Raw genomic sequence first — 16,784 nt, forward strand, 5'->3', positions numbered from 1 at the left:
TATTTGCTTTTATCATATTTATAATATCTGAAGTTCTTTTCATGGTATTAATTAAAATCTAAAAGAACTCCAGTAGCCTTTAAATTAGTTGCTCTTCCTTCCTCATCTTTTCTTTCCCCACAGATACATACATTTATTTGTGGCATTCATTTGAGATATAAGTTTTGAAGATTTTTTTTTCTTGTTTCCCACTTCAAACAGTGAAAATGGAAATGACTTTTTTTGACAAAACCACAGTATTTTCTGGGTCATAACTGTGATCATAAAAACAGTAAAGCGCAGTGTATACTATAAATGTTTAAGCTTAATTTCAAGTGAACACTTGAGAAGCAAGTAAAATTCTATACGTTTGATTTTAACATCTGTATTTCTCCTGCTTTTTGAGTACTGTTTGTTTACACATCAAAGGAAAATTTAAAATAATTCAAGGCAATTGACTCTTGCCACTGGTGGGTTATAATTTTGCATTTTTTTTGGAGAGTGTCCCCAAAAGGGACACAAAACCAAATCAATAGTGTGAAGAGTTTCGTGGCAGAATTTGGTTCAGTAATATAGGCACAAACAGATTGCACTTCATGCAAGTATACTCCCCTATTTTTTAACCACGGCCACTTTTTTTGTGTGCAGGCACATCATCTTGGTAGTATCCTAGATGACTCACAGGTGTCAATATAGAAATGTTAACTTCCTTCAAGTCTTGTGCACATCTGGATGTCTTCTCAATTTATGTTGAAGCACAGTGAAATTACTGCCTTTAACTAACACTAATAGTAAAAAAAATATCAAGAGGAAGAAAGCAAATTAACCCTGTGTCAGAAATGACCATGAACTGTGGACTGCTGATGATTATCCAAGGAGTTTCTTGTCATTGAAATCTTAGTTGGTGAGTTACTTTAAACTGTACATTTGTGGCAGCCTGTCTTTCTAACTTAAAGAAGAGTTGCAAGGCTACTTTATCAATTTCAGATGAGCTTGAAACATATTACAACTTTTATTACCTAGCAATTAAGAGAACTACAGTGAAGAGTTGAAAGAAATACTGAAGGAAAAAAAAAACCATTTGTATAAAATAAGAATTGTCTTGGTAAAGAGGAAACCTAAATGCAATCTGATGTCCAGAAGGGGTTGCAGGAATTGCATCTGGACATTTGAATTCTGTCCATTTATTATCTTGAAACACTTTCATTGACTGAACAAAACTGTCTGTGACCAGTGGGCAAGATTTTTGTTCAAGCATATCAGCAGATTGTGCAAAAGGAACTATAAAATGCTAAAATTCCACTTTTGTAACCATATTATTTGTAACCAAAATATTTTATTTCCTAGAAGATATTTAAAAGTAGATTAACAATGTATGCAAAAGACTGTTTTGGAACGCAATGACAGCTGTCTTGAGGAGATTACTGTGCTATTTAGTCCTTGACATACAGGGTCTTGGTAAGGACATCTTAGTACTAAAGTGAAAGGTGTGGCCATAGCAAGAAGAAACGTTTGTGTTTGCTATTCTAGATTGCAATAAAATGCAAATTGGTATGACCAAACTGTTACATCAAAACTCCTACTGATGTTCTTCCGGTGTTTCATACAGCTGAATCAGCTTCTTGCTTTTCAAGCTGATAAAAAATTATGCTCTTCCTTCTTTATTCTCTTACCTGACACATTTCACTGTCTGTCACATCAGGAAGTGTATAAGTTTCTTTTAGTAGGACAAGCAACACTGTTATTTAAGGGAACTCGTATAAAGAACCTTTCAGGGGATAAGACAGTAGAGAGGCATCAGCACTTCAGAAGTAAAGGAGCAGCAAGCCTCTAAATCAATCCCTTCTTTTTCTAAGAGCAGTTTTTACTTTGTTCACATCAGTTACCTGTTTCACAACTCAGCCTCAAAGAGAGGAATAGGCAAAACTAAAGGAAGATGTGATACAGTATTGGAAATGGATTGTCAGTCTTGTATTTGAAGTTATTTTAAAGCAAAATAATTTTGAGCAGCAATTCCTTTAAAGAGTTCAAAGATTCTTTAATTTTTTTAAGAAATGTATTTTCTTTATTTTACTTTGTTTTCAGTTTGTAATAGCACATTTCAATATGATGATGTGTGAAAACTGTCAGTCAAGAAAATAATTTACAACCAGCCCCTAGATTATGGGTATACTCTTCTTCATTCAGTTTTTCTACTGCACTTGCAAAACAAAAATGCTTGTCCTTAGGGACAGATTTTTACAGCAACTTTTGGGTTAATGTTTCTTTCCTTCTTTTTTTTCCTCAATTGCCACTTGTAGGTATTTTATATTTCTGAATCTTGTGATGAAGCCTAATATTGCGATAAAACCCTTGCAAATTTCTCCCTGTATGATCCTACCTTACCAATAATCTATAATCATAACAGTCCCAAGAATTAGCACAGAGGACTTCTAAAAATGTGTTTTTTTCTGAGTTCATAAAGATAAAAGCATTTTTACTAGGAAGACTGACAACCTCTCAAACAAATTATTCATAAAAGCAGAGATTTCAATCTCTTAAAGTTCAGTCCATTAAAATTCAACAAAAAAATTTAGCATGTTTTGATCATAAACAGTAACGGTAAGCAGATCTTACCTTTGCTCAGTCTTCCTCTTTTTCAAAGTAGCCTCTTCTTGATGCTGTTCTAGTTTTTCAACTTGTGGTCTTGAGAATTCATGAATAAAGCAGTTGTAAGATTTTTCACCTATGGCAAGATAAATTGTAAAACATTCTGCTTTTGATATCCACTCTAATGTCTCCATCAATGCAATGTGAGAAATAAAAGGGAAGCATTTCTTCATTAGTAACAAGTCACATCCTGTGTTCTTGTAGAGCTAGAAAGGAAGGAAAGAAGAAATAAGACAACTCACAATGTCACCATATTATCTGAAAGAGATATTGCTGGCTGTTTTACATGGTGAAGCGGATACTCAGAAAAAGCATTGAACTGATCTGTGGTACAGAGCCATTATATCTAGTATTATTTTAATGGTCATTCAGTGTATCAGCTCCTCTGTCTTTAAAAGGGAATTTGTATCCTGAGTAATTATGTAATTCAAGGTGAAAAAAAAAAAGAGATCATTGTGGATGATCCTTAAACTGTGAAATTAATTCTATGAGAAAGACCTGTTAGCAAGCATGCAATTAAGCTTGCAGATTACATTGTGTCCTTCTCATTTGTGTCTCCTTATGGAGATGATTTTTCCTTTACGGCAACATGTCTCCTAAGAAGGCATCAGTGGCTTGTTGGTATGACCCAAGATATATATAGAAGTACACCAGAACTATGACTTCTTAAAGGAGAAGAAACCATAAAATCAGTGTAGTTTGGGTTGGAAAAGACCATTAAATGTCGTCTAGTCCAAACACCCTGCTATGGACAGGGACACCTCCAGTCTGGGACCAGCATCTGGTGGCCAGACACAGAGATGGGAATCAGGCAGGGAATGGACACAGGGTGAGGGGATCGGGCAGGGAATGGACACGGGATGGGGGGATTGGGCAGGGAATTGACACAGGATGGGGGGATCGGGTAGGAGGGCTGGGAATGGACACAGGGTGAGAGGATTGGGCAGTAGGGCTGGGAATGGACAGGGTGGCAGTGAGGATCATGGTGGTGGGCAGGTTCAGAGTGGGCAGAGTGGGACATGGAGCCCAGGCAGGAACACAGAGATGGAGCAGGCAGGGAGCTGGTCAGGGACACAGGGAGGCAGGGCAGACACGAGGGCAAGCAGGAGCCAGCGAGGGCAGGAGAGCCAAAAGGCAGGACTCCAAAAACAAGTTCAAAAAGCCCCCAAATAGTTAAAAGCAACATCTCCAAAGAACCCCCACAGCTGATGCAGTTACTTCCTGTGCCCTAGCTCCTTCCCAAGTATGCCTGCTGACAGGACACCACTGGCCCAGTCCAATGTCCCGGTGCTGTCCATTGTCAGAGACCTTTTCCCTTCTGACTGCAGATGGAATACAGCTCCCCTGCTGCCCGCTCGTCCCATGTAAGACAGGAACTGGTGGCCAAGCAGAATGACCCCAGAGACAAGGCTTTGCTCCATCTTCTCCTGGCTGCCTCTAGGATATAGCACATGTGCAACTCTTCCCCATATGCCTCTCACTAACTTTTTTGAGGCATAAAAAATGAAACTGGCTCTTCACACTTGTTTTTAGTCTGAATATATATTTTTTTAAATTTAAAAAACCATTGACCTTTGTACTATCACAGTAGGCTCTACTAAAAAGTCTCTGGTCATTTTTCTTATAAACCCCATTAAGTACTGGAAGGCTACCCAGGGTCTCCTAAGTGCCTTCTCCTCTCCAGACTGAACAACCCCAGCTCTCCCAACTTTTCCTCATAGGAGAGACATTCCATCCCTCTAATATTTTTTTACTCTCCTCTGGACAAGCTCAAACAGGTGTATGTCTTTCCTGTGCTGAGAACCCCAGACTTGGACAGAGAATAGTACCTGGGGTCTCATGATAGCAAGTGAAGGAGAATCACCTCCCTTGAACTGCTGGTCACACTGCTATTGATTCAATCTATGCTGTAGCCGGCTATGTTCCTGGTTTCTAATGTTCTCTCAGAAGTGGTAATAATGTATGTATAGACCCCAAAGCAGATTCTTCTTTTCGGCACCCCTACTGACTTTTAAAAATAAAATAAATAATCAGAGCATTCTGTGGTACAAGTCTGAGAACTTATTCTAATTATGAAAGACAAAAGATGCCAATAGGCATAATTTAATCTGTGTCAATGAATACTCACCCAAACCATGTTTGGGAAAGGTTCCAGGCTACAGTACAAGATACTGGCTGTTTCCAGCAGACATTTACCCTTCAGGAGGAAACAAATGTCTGGATGCAAACCATTAAGACCTACAAGCTCAAGGGTTGAAAAGTTTTTTTTCTAGTTATAACTTTTGTGTTCATAGTCCATGGTGAATTTTTGTTGTACAAATTAATTAAATTAATTTCAGACCATAATAAAAGGAGATCAGTTGCCCTGCTGCTTACTTGGATATCATGTCTCTGAACTGCGCACAGTATTCAGGAGTTAGTAAAGCTGGAACTTTATAGAGTAATACATAAGAATTTAGTTGTATACATGTTCTCATACCTATTATTTTGTAATAATTTCTAATGTCTTTTTTATGACTAGAATAACTCTCAGATGTAGTAAACTGTTACAGTCATCACTGTATATCTAAAGCAAGATGCGTAGTTAGCTGCATTTAATTTCTCATGATTTCTTTACTAGTTTTTGTCAAAATTATTTTGGGGTTTTTTTTCCAGGTTGGTTTTAATTTTTACACTGATAGATAATTTTTAATTATATTACCTACATCCCCTTTTAAAAATCATTTGGGAATATATATATAGTACTGCTTGTAAGACTCACATTAGGGTTCTTTGTGCCAGAAACTAACAATGTCTTGGTTTTTCTTTTGTATTTTTTTACCTCATACTAATAAGTGAAAGAAAATTTCCACTTAGCTCTTAGTACTTCATGTGATTTTATGTGAAGGGCTGGGGAACTTTTTTAAAAGATCTGAATATGAATTTGAGTTTACTTTGAACTTCTTCCTGAAACCAAATTTGTGAATATAGTGTCTAATCTACCAAATTTGGCCCGCTGATAGAGTGAGGAAAGTAATGTCTGTGCAACTCTCTGACACTTACATAGAAGATGCAAAATCTGAAAAACCTTGTATCAAATGATAAATTAAATGTCTGGGGGAAAAGAAACGGATAGATTCTTGAATTTTCTTGTGGACATGAAGTTTAAGGATCCCTCCATGCTGGGTAAAAGAATCTTATAAACATTGGTTCTCATTATAGTTTCAAACTGAAAACTTACAACCACGATAATGAAAGCATGCTTGTTTACTTTTCTAAAGGTGTTTTATTGAAAATCAAGAGCTATTTAAACGGTGTGTTTTATTCTAATAGGTGGCTTTACCTGCTCAGTATTACTAGGAAAATGAAAACATGGTTGAGATCATAGTCCCATACAATCTTATTTTCTCCCGATAGTAGAAATTGATTAAAAATAGCTCAAATGAACAAAGCAAAGAAAATAAAAATCCTTGATAATAATGTTTTAATGAGTAAAACTGAAACCCAGTATTCACAACAGAAATATCACTAAGCCAACCAAATCAACCAACCAAAAAGAAAAAGTACACAACCCCCTCTCCCCAAACATATTTCTTTAGAAATAAAGAAAGACTACATTTTACAAGAGCTAAGGGATGTCTCAAGCATGTGCACAGTAGAAGAGAACTGAATCAGGATACTCATGAGAAAACCCAAGTTGGTATGACAAAATGGTACAAATTTGGAGGAGTGGGGCACTGAGTGTGCTGATCGAAATAATTCTGAAAGTGTAGATAACACATCTTTCTGAAGTGAAAGATAACACATTCACTACATATTCCCTTCTCCCTTTCATCATGGAGGAGTCACAGCCTCCTCCTCTGAGGGTCTATGCTGTGCCAGGTACACCCGTGTCCTGTGGGAGCATCTGGAGCCCAGCCACGCTGGACTGACACCTGACCAGAGCTATGACAGCAGTGGGACATGGGTGTGCAGCTGGTGCTTTTGCTGGTCATTATGCTTTCCATCTTTTGAAGACAGTGGAGCAGGTTATTACAGACACACTAAAGATGATTTGGACCTCTAGTCTTTCATTTTACTGTAAAGGAGTATTTTAGCAGAAAATGACAAGAAGCTAGTCTTATTTTAAATATCAGTCCATGTACTGGCAAGGCCAAAATCAAAACAGGCCACAGAAAAACTATTTTGAATAATTTTTATAAAGGAAGAACACCTCACTTAGCAACAAAACTAAATGAAGCAAAAGATTGTCAGAATCCAGTGACAAAACTGAAATCCAAAGTGTTGGCTCACAGGAGATTCAGCAGATACATTATGCAGCATCTTTCTTATTTTCTTCTGCACAGTTCTTGACACAATACATTCTTTCCAGAACTTTATCCTTATTATACATCTGTTAGAACATTACCCTTGCATTTGCATTTGCTCTCTTTTTTTTCCTTTTTTTTTCTTTTTATTCTTTTTCCCCACAAAACAAAGATTGCACTGTCTTGCCCCTAAAGAAATGGAAGATAAAATTTTGGTTTATTTCAGAGGCAAAAAGTAAAATGAGTCTTTCATTCCTGATTTCCAGAGCACTGTGATGGGATACAAGAACAAAAATAATTCAAAGTAGCTCACTAGACTTTTGTCAGAGCAAAGAGACAGGATTTCAAGGCTGCGATATTGATGCATTTGTTTAACAAGTCAACTGTGGCTTATTTCTCTGGTGGGGGCACGTGAGGTCAGAGAAGAAAAGAAATCTTACAAATAGAAGTTAATTTATGAATATGTTCATTTTCCTTGTCGTTATATTGCATAATATCAGCCATACTTATTAATATATACAGAAACATATTTGCAGTGTGACCATGCATCTCCTCTCAGACAGGATAATGTTATTCAATAGAGAATCTGACAGAGAAAGTGCAAGAGTTCTGTAACTAGCTGGATGTTTTAAAAAGCAAAATATATACACATGCATGAAACATGCTTTCTCTAGGCTGGGATATACACTTTTGAAGACAAATGAACAATTTTCTGCTTGGAGTTCAACATACGCAATCTGCAGTATAAAATTACAGTAATTTCACGAATACAAGCCGCACCATTTTGACTAAGACTTGGCTCCCAAACCGGAAATGCGGCTAATATTCAGGAGTGGCTAATATGTGAATAATTTTCTGACATTTACAACCTCAGAAGTGCCAGCCAGAGTGCCGAGCCGAGTAGCTGCAGAGCCGGCATTTCGCGACTGTTACAAATTGCTACTCCGTTGTGCCATGGGTGGAGCCTGGATCCCTGCAGGCAGCACGGGGGGCGGGGAGAGAGGCAGGAGAGTTCCCTCCTTCCCTCCTCTTCCGCAGCCCGGGGGAGAGACAGGGGGGCCCCGCGCCACCATTGCCGCGGCTCGGGGAGGCGACGGGGGCCCCGTACCGCCATTGCCGCGGCTCAGGGAGGAGGTGGGGTACTCCATCCCCGCCCGCCATGGCAGGAGCAGGCAGGCTCCATCCTGGCCCGCTGCCACCGCGGCAGGAGCGGAGAAACTCCGTCCCCGCCCGCCGCCGCTGCCGTAGGAGCGGGGGAAGCTCCATCCCTGCCTGCCACCGCGGGGCAACGCCGGGTCGAGGTGACTGAGCCCAGTGGCAGCGGCAGCCGGCGCCAAGCGGCCCTGCCGAGCGATCGCGCCGAGCGGCCCCGTTGAGCGGCGGCACCAGGCTTGGCCACCTGCCCCGTGGGTAGCCCCGAGCGGGCCGAGCCAGTAAAACCCACCCTCCCGCGGTTCTGTTACTAATTGGCAACTTTGTTGCACGCGGGTCCTCGCTGCGAACGACAGAGCGGCTTATACTCAGGTGCGGCTTATTTATGCACAGAAACCGAAATGTTTGCCAACACCCAGAGATGCGGCTTATACTCAGTGCGGCTTGTATTCGTGAATTTACTGTCTGCTATATATTCATTAATACCCAGGCAATCGCTATTACTTTTACAGATAAGGTCTTCTAGTGTTTTCACTATCAGACTTCTAGTAACAGAAACTAAATCATAAAATCATAGAATGATTTGGATTGGAAGGGACCCTAAAGATCATCTGACATCAACACTCTTGCCATGGACAGGGACATCTTTCACTAGACCAGGTTGCTCAGAGCTTCATCCAATCTGTCCTTGAACACTTCAACGGATGGGGCATCCACAGCTTCTCTGGGCAACCTGTTCCAGTGTCTCACCATCCTCACAGTAAAGACTTTCTTACCAACACCTATTCTAAATTTACCCTCTTTCAATTTAAAACTGTCACCCTTTTCTTGCTACTCTCTCCTAGTGTAAAATGTCCCTTTCCCTCTTTTATATAAGACCTCTTTAGGTAGTAGAAAGATGCAGTGAATTCTCCCTGAAACCTAGTCTTCTCTGTTCTAATAGTACAACACTGGAAATTTATTCTTATCCCTGATTTCATACAACTGCCTCTAGGTATTTTCTTTCTTATCTACTGAAGTATCATAAAGAGAATTTAAACCTACAGATAATGACTCATACTTCTTTTAGATAGCATATGGTTTAACACTGCTGTTCATACTCCTGCCAAGACTATTGTAATGTTAATTTCAATTATTTTTTTGCCAAGTTAAACATCTATGATTAGAACACGGAGGCCTCCAAATCTCTTAAATGGCATGCCCCATAAAATAAGTAGTCTTTTTTACTGCCCTGTCATGTTTGCTGGCTTTCCAATGAAGATTAAAGGGAAGATGTAGCTGCCATCTGAAGAAAATCCAGCAAATTGAAGAAATCTTACAGTATACAAGTGACATTGTAACAATTAGACTTATATTAATATCACACAGATGAAAAAGCATTACGTGCACATATATTGTTTTAATGGGCTGCTGCTGTGTGGAGATGCATTTTCATCAGGCAACATGTTCAATGAGTGTTATTCAATGGTCCTAGATCAAGAATGAAGATCAAGATCAAGAGTATGCTGAAGCTCTTACTAAGGGACATCTAGAAAATATAATCTATCAGATGTGCATGGTCTCAATAGGCAATTACACAGGAATGCTGTCTTGGAAAAGCACCCTAGTGTACTGCAGTCAGTTAATTAGGATCTTGCCATGATTGGTAATATGGAGTTGAATACAGACTGTGTCCAAAAGTTGACAGTGAAAGTCATAGTCCTCCTTACTTTAGAATCTGGGATGTAAAATACAGTATTCTGTATGGCTACTCTTGTGTTAAATGTATCACAATTTAGCAGAAAAACCCTTCCAAACCTTGCTTTCCAGCTGAGCCTCAGAAATCAAAGAGTTGAATGCAACTAGGCATAATTCCTGATTATAACCAACTTGGCACTGTAATTCTGGTTGCACTCCTAGATGCAGTAGTAGTGTGGGTTACATCATTAAGTCGGTCTCATTCATGATCTGATCACAAATTCACCAATACTGTAGTTAACCATTTAAACACTATGGAATTCAAAAAGAATTTTCACACAGATTTACCAGCAGTGCAGTTTTTTTGAGCTATAGATTATAGCTTCTTCTGTATTGCTGGTAATAAATTCACCAGACCTGCAAAATATAAATGTATAGTGCTATACAAAGGTGTTCTCAGGTATATTTAAACATGGTTGGAAATACAAATCTTATTAAAGAGCCACTCCTGCTTTGTGGAGGTAAGAAAAGCAAATCCATCAATTTCTCTGTAAAACAGTTGTATTCTCATTCTCTACCACTGAGAATTTTAGATGCCAATTTATACTTTTGGGAGAAGAGGAAATGTGACTCCAGTCCAGTATTTTGTCACTGCCATCATAAAGGGCATGGGGAAAGCCAGTTTATATGTAAAAGAGATATATAGATAGTAACAGATTTATAGACTCGGGGTCTTGCATAAAGACTGAAGAGAACCATCACACCTTAGCGTAATTTCCTCTTTTTCCTGGTGATTGCAGTGATAAAGGGTATCCAGCCTCCACCTGATAGCCTATCACCTCCTCAGAATGACATCATGCCATGAGCCACAAGCATCACAGCATATCTCATGGCTGTGGGATTGATTTCCTACAACTATCTATCAAAATATAATTTTATTATCACATTGGGGACTACCACTTCCATCCAATATAATGCCTTCCCTTTGAGGTTTTTGGTGCAAAGGCTTTAGAACCACAGCTCTAATGGAACTCAAAGTTCACCCAGGTGTGCTGCAGTAGTCCATTTAATTTTATCCAGTTTAGCTGGAGTTTTTTTTCTCCTGGACATTAAGGCTTACGTAACAGTAATTGAAATAGCAAAAGAATGTAAAAAATTATCAAAACAAGGCAACCCATTGTGTGTATCTAATGCTTGAATGCCAAGTAATTGTATGCTTTGTGCTCTATTTCGGTACGAACATGTGCATGATCTTTGTTGCCTTCTAAAAACTGTATCAATCTTCATTACTTTGTATCTTCAATAATTTTTGAAGATGCATTAATGATATATAAAATCAACATTCCAGACATTCATTAACTTCCACCCAAATTTAAAATTAATTTTGAACTTAAAATATCCATCCTAACATTCTGGGGGTATCAAGTAATGCACAGCTACCAAATAACCAGCACTACCTAACTTTCTTGGCATATTTTTGCATAAGACATAAAGTAGTGGAAAGCCTCCCTCACTTTTTTTCAGCAGACCCTAAAGACAGAAATGCTGTTTTAATTTCAGTAAGTGTTTTCTTTCTTGTCCAATGTCTTTTCAAATGAAATAGACAACATAGGCACAGTTTTCTCAAAGATCACTTTCACAGTTGAACAATTTTTAAGAAGACTGCATAGACAATACAGTCATTGCTATTTTTACCAATATGATTCTATCCATTTCAATTATACCAACTTAGAACTGAAGTGGCAAATTGCACCCTCTGGAAAACACAGAACAAACTAAAAAGTGCTTCAATGCCATTGTTATATGAAACTCTTTTCTTATTTCTGCTTCACCTACACTTAAATGACTCATATTTTTGAGTAACCTCGTCTGTCAGTGAGAAGTTCGAGACCTAAGGCAGGAGGACTCCACTATTTTTTCTTTTCTTTTCTTTTCTTAAAGGGACAAACAGTCATAATAATGAAATCTGTAACTTCATTATTTTCTCTGTTTCCCTCAAGCACCACTCAAAACCTGTATGCTACTAAGAGAGAATTATTTGAAATATTTGGTGGTTTTTTGCTTTTTTTCCCCTTCAGGAGAGTTCCTGCCAAGAATTTCTAGTTAAATATGGTTGAAAGTATCTAGCCTTATGGATATTTGTACTGCATGAATAATCGTCAGGCTATTTAATTGTTAGTTACAAATATCAGTATTATCTGATCTTACACAGACATAGCTAATTCTCTCATTCACAGTATGTGCCTCCATAACTTACTTATCAATGATAAATATAAGCATGAAAACCTTGTATTCATCTTGAAAATGTCCTAAGGCACTCCTGGTTAAGCATACACATTTTGCATAAAAAGAATTTGAACTATGTGTGACAATTAATTATCTGGAAACTAGAGCCATGAATAGTTCAGAAAACGTAATAATTGCTTATTTAAATTAAGTTAGAAAAACATAGTGATCTAAGTTACACATGCCTGTCTTGAATTACTTGGGAAATGAAATCTTGAAGAAGTAACCCATATATTGTGATATTAGAGCTATGTTTTCTTTCATACTGATTTTCTTTTCTGTGTTAGTCATCAAAATGGAAGATAAATATGTTTTCAATGTAATTGGAAAATAAATCCCAAATCATGTACCAAATATCAAATTTGGCAAACTACAGCAAATTTTCTCACTTACACTTTTATATCACATGCTTCAGAAAAGTGCAGAAAAGTTAATCATTAGGAATTTACAAGAAAAATAGAGAAAAAAAATTACTGAGTTTTCTGATGCGTGCAGCAACTACTTCATTTGCTCATGTTATTTTGGCTTTTTGGAGAGTATTATGCATAGTGTCTAAATATAAGAAATATAAGAAAAGTATAACGGCTTCTTTTTTAATATTCTGGTCCGCATTTTGTTTGTATGAAATAACCATGCTTATGAACAAGAACATAGACTTCAAGGACAATTACCAACTGCATTGCCTATGCCATTTTTACTCCTTAAGAAGATTAATCTGTGCTTTAACAAAATATTGGCTTTCACCTGGTCTCCCACCGGAAGGCAGCTCAGGGTTTCATGTAAAGGGACACCCACAATGCATATTGGCTATGTGTCTGTTTCAAAGATCCTATTGCTCTCTGTTTCAATACACAAAAACACACATTTTATCAAGGTAAAATGAAAAACCCTTCAGTTAGCAAGACTTGCCATGGAGGAGTTCCACTAGTAATGAGCTAACAAGGTTTAATGAAGCTTAGGCCTTCAGAGGAGCAGGCTAAAATGGACTTCCCAAATCTGAAAAGGCACTCTCCACTGTGGCGACTGAATTTCTCCATCTGAGGCTTAAAACAAACCATGCTCTGTTCCATTGAATCGGCATTTGAGAGGCATGCAGCTGTGACTCAAACGTTGTGGTATTCTGCCTGCTATTTATGGCCGTGTCAATGAATTTCTGATGATAATGGATTGTTTGATTTTGCCACTGACAGGAAGGTACAGCAGTGACATTCTATCCAACGAACTCCAGAGCAGGAAAAATGGAGAAATCACACCTCAGTTTTTCTTTTTCTTTTTCTTTTTTTTTTTTTCCCGAGCTATATCTCAGGGGCTTTTAATATTGCAAGGGAAGTTGCTAGATCTATTGTATTAACTTCAACTGATGCAGTATGATAGGTAACATGAGTTAATGTATCCTAGGGAAAACAGAATATAGAATCATAGAATGGCCTGGCTTGGAAGGGACCCTAAAAATCATCTTGTTCTAACCCCACTGCCACAGGCAAGGACACCTTCCACTATACCAGAGTGCTCAGAGCACCATCTAACCTGACTCCATCTAACAGTTTCAGTGATGCAGATCCCCAGATTCTCTGGGCAACCTGTACCAGTGCCTCACCACACTCACAGTTAAGAATTTTTTTCTAATATCTCATCTGAACCTGTCATTCAATTTATAGCCGTTACTTCTTGTCCTGAGCATGCCCTTTTGAATAGTTTCTCTCCCTCTCTCGCATAGGCTCTCACAGTTACTGGAAAGCTGAAATTAATCCACCTTAGAGCCTTTTCCATTCCAGTCTGAGCAATACCAATTCTCTTAGCCTTTTCTCAAAGGAAAGCTGCTCCATACCTCTAATCAACTTGGTCTCCTCTGGACTCATTCATTAAGCTCCATTCTCCACAAAGTCCAGATTATTTTTATTTCCTCATAGCTCTTTTAGACTGTTATACATGAAGGAGTTAATTTGATCTATGTAAATAGCTGAGGCAAAACCCAGGGGTTTGCAACTTGCTACTCTTACCTCATACCAAGTTTCCCTTTCATTCTGCCTGCCCAGTCTTAACTACTCTGACATGTGGACAGGTTATAAGATGCTCTGTACAAAGAATCAGGACTGATGATTTGATACCCAGAGTTGCAATAGGTTTAACAATGTGTCGACAAACAGGGTAAAGTTTGCAGCAAATATTTGTGATTAAGTGCCAGATCTAGTTTTAGATGTCACACATTTGCACGTGAGTGCAATACATCTAATCCACGCAGAAAAAATACAAAATTGATTACTTAAATGCGAAACATCTGTACAAGGGAAACAATAAAATTTGATGTTTTTCAAACTTTTTACATGTTCTTAAAGGATGATGTGTATAAAGAGTGGAGAGGCACAAAGGTTTTTTGCTTGCTCAGAGCTCCGCCTATGGCTTGGCTCTGAGAATCTGAAATCTTGGGCAAAATTCACTGCTTTAAAAGAAATTAGGTCTGAAGGAAAAAGTCATATAGTAAGGTAACCCATCAAATTACAAAGAGGATGAATCCTGAAAGCAAAACAAATCTTGGTTATCAGGGCTTTTCAGAATTCAAACACCTACACTTTGGTTAAATCTGATGTTCAATCAAAAAGAAAAAATAGAGGATTTGCATTTCTGTGGTATCTATAAATCTCTTTTAACACATGGGGAAACTAAGAGCAAAAAACAGCATTTTAGATGAATCTTAGTTTTGAGTGTCTCCAGTGTTGTGTATTCATATGCAATAAACTCTCTAATAAAATGCTGTCCCTGACAGAATATTTTAGATTACGTAACAATTTTAAGGTAGAGCTGGGAATAAATCTCTGTCTACTAAGCCAATCCTGAACTACAAGCTGATCCTTCTTCTGGGAGGATTAAAACTATATCATAATGACATTTTGGTATCTTATTCACACTCTAGTAGCTGTTCCTGGAGATTCCATTCAGAAATCCAGACTAAAATAGATGTATATTAAGGCTGAACTTTTTAAAAGTTTTTGGAGAATTAGTATGTAAACAATACCACAGTAAGTCAAAAGGTATCTTAAACAAATTTCTTCCCAGAATAAGGCACAGAATAAAATCTTCTTTACACTCAATTACTTGCAGACAGCTTCTGCTACCCTCAATATTACCAGCTCTTACTAATACTTGTTGTCATTTTAATACTTATAATTAATATGCATTATAAAAATATTAATTTGTATTAAATAATACATAATATAAATAATTAATATCAACCATAAAAGCACTGCATTTCATACTATAAATTTATTTACTATTTAAATATACGGTTCCACTTTGTAAAATTTGTATAGGATTCATGTAATGAGTAAGAATTACTACCTGGTACTTATGACTTTAGAAACTGAGAAAAATATATTAATATATCATAGAAAAATATAAAATTATTTAGGTATATAAAATTATTTTATATTTTGCTATATACAAAATATATTCTATTTATTTTAGTGTATATAAAAACATTATGTATTTTACATAGTGGAAGTCAAAATAGAGGATATAGCAAAATGTTAAAGTATATAAAAAATATTTCAATATATAATTCTCCTATACAATTTTTCTCACATGGAAATGTTTATTAGCTACCATCTCCTGTCTTTCATCTTCCTAAAATACTAACTTTAAGATTTTCAATTATTTTCTTTTGCAGTGTTATCTGCAAAACAATAGTAAAATCCATTTTTTCCTGAATCTTCAGTCTTTTGATTTTACTTTAAAGTACACTAATTGGCAATAGATGAGAGCATATGATCTTAATAAATGATCTAACAATACTAACTCATTAAAATGCTTGCATTTAAAATTTAAATAACTTGAAATTATGCAACATATTTATACATGTCAGAGAAGTATTGTCAAAAATCTGACAGCACCAGCAACTTTGTCCATCCACTGATCAGGCCCAAGTTATAGTAACACAAGAAAAGGGTATATTAAAAAATAAACACTTGCATCTGGCTGAGGCAGGTTTTCGACTAAGAGTAAAAAATGCCGAGGAATTTCCCCAAACTCGTCTTCTGACCAAAATCTTTGAGGCAGAGTTGAGGGCAGGGATTGTTCAAATACACTAAACTGAAAGGACCTTTCAAAATTGCAGAAGTACAACTTAAATATTGGTATCCAAGAACGTACATGTTAATTGTTTTATCTACAGGGACAACATAATAGAGGATTGGGGGTTATAAACATTTGCAAAGACTTATAACAACAGGAATATTCTGCTCCTATTGTTGAAGGAGATATAATCACTTGCAGTGACACTTTAATTTTTCCCTTACTGGGCTGATGAGTAGGTCATCTAATTGTGCAGTTCAAGATATTGATCTCACAGCCACTTAAAACATCAATTTGGCTTCAGGGAGTGTTAGAAGTTCTGTAGGTACCCAGCATCTCTGTAGCGGACACTCTAACTTCCGAATTAATTGTGTGATAACACTTCCTCTACACAGCATTAATATTCTTGCAACATTACTTCAGTGTGCTTTTACCTACACAATGTGTTTTAGTCAGTATGTTTGTTTCATTTCTTCTAGGTAGTAATGAAATTTTACTCACACAAAGGTGATATAGGAGAAAAAACAAACACACTTGTCAGTGAAAATCTCACACTTTTTAATGATAAAAATGAAAAACCAAATCACCGACTAACAAAGTGCAAATATTTCTCAAGTTCCATTGCTTATACAAAATGTTCCCCATCAAAGATGTAGATGGGTGTCAGCTCCTAAACTTCCTCCTGAA

The 16,784-nt window shown here is 37.3% G+C and overlaps 1 protein-coding gene across 1 annotated transcript; it reads left to right on the forward strand.

Moving 5' to 3' along the window:
• Positions 1 to 6,554: 6,554 nt before the first annotated feature.
• On the forward strand, positions 6,555 to 6,960 carry LOC117011109 (dnaJ homolog subfamily C member 15-like). Its single transcript, XM_033086388.1, is given in 2 exon segments — positions 6,555 to 6,712; positions 6,714 to 6,960. Coding segments are annotated over 2 exon segments (405 nt in total).
• Positions 6,961 to 16,784: the final 9,824 nt, after the last annotated feature.

The sequence above is a fragment of the Catharus ustulatus genome, chromosome Z, assembly GCF_009819885.2.
Source record: "Catharus ustulatus isolate bCatUst1 chromosome Z, bCatUst1.pri.v2, whole genome shotgun sequence".
Classification (NCBI taxonomy): domain Eukaryota; kingdom Metazoa; phylum Chordata; class Aves; order Passeriformes; family Turdidae; genus Catharus; species Catharus ustulatus.